Here is a 6,399-nt window from a genome sequence, read left to right as displayed (position 1 = left end):
GGGCCGACCCCGTGGCGCACTCGGGAGAATGCGGTGCTGGGAGCGCAGCAGCGCTCCTGCCGTGGGTTCGGATCCTTTATAGGGATGGCCGGAGTGAGCGCACGGTGCAGCTGGTCACAAAAAAGACAAAAAAAATAAAAAATTTAAAACATAAGGGGCTGGCCATTTAGCTCAGCTGGTCAGAGCACAGACTTGTAACACCAAAGTCAAAGATCCCCATACAGGCCAGCTGCCTGCCCCCCAGAAAATGAAATAAAATAAAAATTGTTTAAAGCTTTGGTGTTACAAGTGAAGATTCTTGTGATTGTGAAAATTACAGTATGAGATACTAATTTCTAAAATGATTATAGTAGCTTCCTCTGTTACCAAAAATGTGATCATATTTTAGATGCTGTTTACATACGTTTGATGACTGGCTGGCCGTCTAGTCACATTACAAACTCGATATTTTCGTTTCATCTGTCCACAGTGGGTCACCTCAACTTTGAGACCTGAAATTTAAAAAAACAAAACAAAATGCAAAACATCAGTATTATTTAAAATCGGCGACAAGGGCCGGCCCGGTGGCGCACTGGAGAGTGCGCCGCTTGGGAGCGTGGTGGCGCTCCCGCTGAGGGTTCAGATCCCATGTGGAGACCGGTTCCCACTCACTGGCTGAGCGCGGTGCGGGCGCAACACCGAGCGTTGCGATTCCGTTGCTGGTCCCCGGTACGGGCGCGACACCGAGGGTTACCGGTCAGTAAAAAAGACAAAAAGGGAAAAAATAAATAAATAAAATTTAAAAAATAAAATAAAATCGGCGACAAAAACAGAGTCGAATGTTATCTTCAAAAAGGCATGTACAGGGCTGGCCCTGTGGCTCACTTGGGAGAGTGCGGCGCTGGTGGCGCCGAGGCTGCGGGTTCGGATCCTATATAGGGATGACTCACTGGCTGAGTGTGGTGCAGACGACACCGAGCCAAGGGTTACGTCCCCTTACCGGTCAAAAATAAAGGCATGTACAGGTGGCTGGCTGGTTAGCTCAGTTGGTTAGAGCATGGTGTTATAACACCAAGGTCAAAGGTTCAGGATCCCTTACTGGCCAGCTACCAGAAAACGACAAGGATAAAAGTTGCAAGCCTATGGGGACAATTTCATCATGTATAGGCAAAAAGCCTCAGCTAAGCAGAATAAATTAGAACCCAGATGACCTAAAGATGCTCAACTTACTTTAATTTATTAAATCATTCAATAAATATTTACTAAGCATCAACGATGTTCTGATGCTTATTCTTGGAGACAGACATCATGAAGCTTATAATCTAGTGAGAGAAGATAGCTAATAACAAGTAAAGAAGAAAGAAATTCCGAAAATATAAAAAATAAACTTATTAAAATGAAAAATTTTAAGTGGGTTAGGGTCACATTTACTGAGTTCCTGATTTTTGACAGGTACTATGCTAGATAGAAACCTTTATAAACTTAATTGCATTTAATTCTTAAAACAAATCTACAAGACATATATTATTACCTTTACATGAAAGATGAATAAACTAAGGCTCACAGTGGTTAATGAACTTGCCCAAAGTCCCTCTGATAGAACTAGCTGGGCTGGGATGGAAGCCCAGGTCTGTCTGACTCCAAAGCCCAGGCTCCTTGCACCATCCTGAGCTGCCTCTCCAAGACTACATTAATGCAGATACCTACCTCTGATTTCTTTGGTAAATTTGACACGCTGGGAGTCTGTTAGAGGTTTGGTCTGTTCATTGATGTTCTGAATGTCTAAAACCTCACACATGAACTCAATGATAGGCTGAGCCCGGTAGAAAGCAGTTGCAGATACTAACAAACAGAGAAGAAAGATACTTAGCTTCAGGGAAAAGGGAAGGGCCCAAAACAAAACAAAACAAAAAAACCAAAAACAGACAAAAGAGTACATCGATAAAGAGAGTTCCATCCTACCATCAATATTGAGCATCATATTCCACATAGCAGGTCTCACAGACTGATGAAAGCCAAACCAAACTTCCCGGCCCCCTCCCAGAGGGTGGTAGTAACCTTCAGGAGGTGAGAAAAAGGAACGACCCACCGGTGTGTACCTGAAGAAATAAGAGTTCGCGTTTCACAATAAAGCTTGAGAGGTCTTTCATTTCACTCTTAACTTTGAGAACTGAAATCAAGTTTGAACTATAACTTAGAAGCAGAAATGGTTCCAATGTTAGTTACCAAAAAAAAAGTCTTGACATTTGTAGGAAAGAATCCAAACCAAGGTACTAACCTCATGGAGGGAAGGTGTCTTGTGATAACATCAAGTGCTTGTACTGAGTCATCTGGGACTTCATTCAAGTGCCCAGCCAAAGCTTCTAAAAGCAACTGAAGGCTCACAACTGACACCCACTGAACAGACACTTTAAAGGTTTGGTCTTTACCCTCACCTGGAAGGGTCACTTCCATATCGACCTAAGGAAAAAATACATGCATACAAACATATGTGTTTGCAAAGGCTGCAGGAAAGATCCCAAGAATATTCAATGTGGTATATGCATTAGGATATTTATTTTAACATTTTCTGTAATTGCAAAACATTGGAAACAAGTGTCCACCAATAGGGGAATAATTTAAATGAAACAGGATACAATAGTTAAAAAATAAGATAGATGCTGCAACATGGATGAACTTTAAAAACACTGTGCCAAGTGAAATAAGCCAGATACAAATGGACAAATATTGTGTGATTCTATTTTCTGAGGTACCTAGAATAGTCAAATCATAGAGACAAAAAGTAGAATAGTGGTTACCAAGGACTAGGGGCAGTGAGGTATGGGAAGTTACTGTTTAAGGGATACAGAGTCTATCCGGAATAATGAAACAGTTCTGGAGATGGATAGTGATGATGATTGCACAACAATGTGAATTGTTAGTACCAGTGAATTGGATACTTAAAAATGTTCAAAATAGTAAGTTTTATGTTATGTATATTTTACCACAATAAAAATTTTGAATTTGAAAAAAAATTAGGTAGATCTAAATGTGTAGAAATGGAAAGATCTCTCAGACATTGTTAAATGAAATAGTAAAATATAGAATGATATGGGAAAAGGGGGCTGGCTGGTTAGCTCAGTTGGTTAGAGTGTGGTGTTGTAACACCAATGTCAAGTGTTCAGATCCCCTTACCAGCCAGCCTCCAAAAAAACAAAAAAGAAAAAAGAATGATATGGAAAAAAAAAATAAAGTATATGTAAATATATGCACAAATAGCTAATACACATAAAATATCTAAAAAGATACACACCAAACTGTTTTTCCTCTGAAAAGGAAAATGGAATTGAGGAGTTCAGACAAGTGGGAGAATGCAAGAAACCACACCATTTCTAGATTATCTGAATAGGTTTATAATGGGCATGTATTCATATATTTTCTAATTTTAAAAATAGTGGGCTGGCTGGTGACTCACTTGGGAGAGTGTGATGCTGATGACACCAAGGTCAAGGGTTTGGATCCCTGTACCAGCCAGTCCCTCTCCCACCCCCCAAAAAGTTTTAAAAGTGTTGTGATATTATGAATTTATTTTAATAAGTGGATATTATATAATTTTCTATAATTTACAAAAACTCCATTGTTCAGATTCAGGTAGCACTTTTTTAAAGTACATTGTTGGACTGAGCCCGTGGCGCACTCGGGAGAGTGCGGCGCTGGGAGCTGGGAGCGCAGCAGCGCTCCCACCGCGGGTTCAGATCCTATATAGGGATGACCGGTTCGCTCACAGTATGTAAAGGGGACTATCATCCCCCACATTTAGAATCACTAATTAGGGCCGAGCCCATGGCGCACTCGGGAGGGTGCGGCGCTGGGAGTGCGGTAGCGCTCCCGCCGCGGGTTCAGATCCTATATAGGGATGACCGGTTCGCTCACAGCACTCACTGGCTGAGCGTGGTACGGCCGGTCTCAAAAAAAAAAAAAGACAAAAAAATAAAAATAAAAAATAAATAAAAAAATAAAAGTACATTGTTAATATGAGAAATTTGGAAGATAATGATGACATAATCATCCTAAATTCTAATGCTCATTTCACCTTTACCATTTAACTAAAAAACAAGAGCAGCTGGCCCGTTAGTTCACTTGGGAGAGCATGGTGCTGTTAACACCAAGGACAAGGGTTCAGATCCCCATACCAACCAGCTACCAAAAAATAAAAATAAAAAATAACTAAGAGATGAGAATATGAACAGAATAACAAACCTATCAGCACTATGAAAAACAACTCTAAGAATTGAAGTGTTATTAGAAACATTTTTACCATATGTCATTACTACTAAATGACCTAAGTATTTCTTGCTGTTAACACTTACCCTATCTCGCCCAATTGGCAGTGGATGTGCCGTGTACATGTTTCTTTTGCCATCATAGCCAGGCTGTCGATCACCAAATATTTGCATCTTGAAGTGCCGCACCATTGTATCTACTACCTCCCTTAACAGTAATGGAGATAGTGGCAGTTAGCTTTGAGAAATGGTGAACAGGAAGGAAAGTATCACCATACCTTAATCACTTAAATTCGGTTCAATACTACTTGGAAAAAGTAAGAGTGAAAGCTACAATTTATTCAAGTAATTAAAAAAAATAGTTAACTAAAGACAGGTAGCAAAAAGTGAAAAGCAACTGTAAGATGATAACAGAAGGGGGGCATAAAAGGAAAGAGCATAAAATTTATGACATCCTCTCAAACTCTTCTTTCCAAAATCCTCTGCTATAATAAACATGGCCTCTTATAACCTATCATAGGTATCTAAGTTTGGCAGAGATGTTCTTCACTGAACGATGATCAGTTTGTTATTAAATCAACATCCTTATTCAAGTATACTGATTTTGGAAAAGAGTGAACAGTAATTCAGAAGTCTGAGGATCAATAAATGTAAGATGCATGATACTTAAACGAATAACTCAACCCCTTTGCCTAATGCTGGTAATTTATCTTCTGCATACTGTCTTGTTTTATTCCACACTGATCCCAGGCAGTTTAGACAAAGGAATGTTATAAAATATCCTCATTCCAAAAGACTACTAATATAGTTTCTTTGTTTTCAGAATGAGAACCTTTCGCTCAAGCATGCATAGCTTTACTTAAGTGTTCTCACATATATGCCAGATTGCTATATGCAGGCCCTGAAATAAATGCAGCAGCAAGGAAAGAGCATACAATTTAAGATATGGACAGATCTGGGTTTTTCAGATTTTTTTTTTTTCCTTTTTGTCTTTTTTTTTACTGACTGGTAACGGGACCGCAACCCTCGGTGTTGCGCCCGCACCGTGCTCAGCCAGTGAGCGGGAACCGGTCTCCACATGGGATCCGAACCCTCAGCGGGAGCGCCACTGCGCTCCCACACGGCGCACTCTCCAGTGTGCCACCGGGCTGGCCCTGGGTTTTTCAGATTTTTGAATGTTAGTGTCAATGAAAAGTTAGGTGCCATGACTTACTGTTAGTGAGCTCCATGTGTGGGAACTATATCTTAAAAGACAAAATATATCAAAACTAGCTAATGCTTTAGTAATTAGTAATTGATCAATGATATATCCCACACTCTGCTAGAACCTGCAGAGGATAACCAAATATGAGACAGCAAATCTGCTATTAAGAAAACTACCGTCTTAAAGAAAAACAAAGCCTACATGTTGGAAGAATTTAGAGAACAATATGATACATAATAAATAAATTTTATGCACTTACTGATACACAAATCTACTCTTTCTAATCCTTACCTGTTTACTCTACGAGGTCGTTTTTCTGGTTTAATATCCACATCATAGTGATAAACATCTATTTTAGGAATCTGAACCTGAAAATGATTGGCTAACAGTCTAATTGGTTTTCCAACAGTTCCAAGGCCAGGACGACGAGGTGGCTGAAACAGGCTGGTTGGAGGTCCTAAAGAGATTGAAAGACATTTGCTATGCTATTTGGTCATGAAGGATAATATTCCTTTCACAATCATGATGATGATGATAGCTGCAATTATTGAGATCTTATTATTCACTGAATGTACCTTTACATAAAAGTTTGGGGTATCTTTTGACCTAAGATTTTCTAGATTTCTAAATATTTTGCCATGTTGCTATTATTTTGAATATGAGAACATCAAATTTAGATAGATAGTATGGTGAATTCCTCTCAGATGTTGGCTGCTGCATAAAACCTTTCATGAGTATTACTAACTCTATAACCAGGCTTACAAAATTATAGGCTTTTTTTTTTTTTTTTTAAAGATGACTGGTAAGGGGATTTCAACCCTCGGCTTGGTGTTGTCAGCACCACACTCAGCCAGTGAGCTAACTGGCCATACCTATATAGGATCCGAACCCATGGCCTTGGTGTTATCAGCACCGTACTCTCCCAAGTGAGCCACAGGCCGGCCCAAAATTATA

At 39.7% G+C, this 6,399-nt stretch overlaps 1 protein-coding gene across 1 annotated transcript in view; it reads right to left on the bottom strand.

Moving 5' to 3' along the window:
* The window catches only part of AGO4 (argonaute RISC catalytic component 4), a 32,454-nt gene extending 26,629 nt beyond the window's left edge, over positions 1–5,825 (bottom strand). The window contains exons 1-6 of the mRNA XM_008585461.1: positions 5,737–5,825; positions 4,329–4,449; positions 2,258–2,439; positions 1,942–2,078; positions 1,687–1,821; positions 404–491 (exon numbers count right to left, since the gene is read on the bottom strand). Of these exons, the coding sequence (XP_008583683.1) occupies positions 404–491; positions 1,687–1,821; positions 1,942–2,078; positions 2,258–2,439; positions 4,329–4,433 (647 nt within the window). The 5' untranslated portion in view covers positions 4,434–4,449; positions 5,737–5,825. The remainder of the gene's footprint in view (positions 1–403; positions 492–1,686; positions 1,822–1,941; positions 2,079–2,257; positions 2,440–4,328; positions 4,450–5,736) is intronic.
* Between the last annotated feature and the right edge of the window lie 574 nt (positions 5,826–6,399).

The sequence above is a fragment of the Galeopterus variegatus genome, unplaced genomic scaffold, assembly GCF_000696425.1.
Source record: "Galeopterus variegatus unplaced genomic scaffold, G_variegatus-3.0.2 Scaffold106, whole genome shotgun sequence".
NCBI classification, from domain to species: Eukaryota; Metazoa; Chordata; class Mammalia; order Dermoptera; family Cynocephalidae; genus Galeopterus; species Galeopterus variegatus.
The sequence above is the reverse complement of the archived record's forward strand: the minus strand, read 5'-3'. Positions and strand labels throughout refer to the sequence as shown.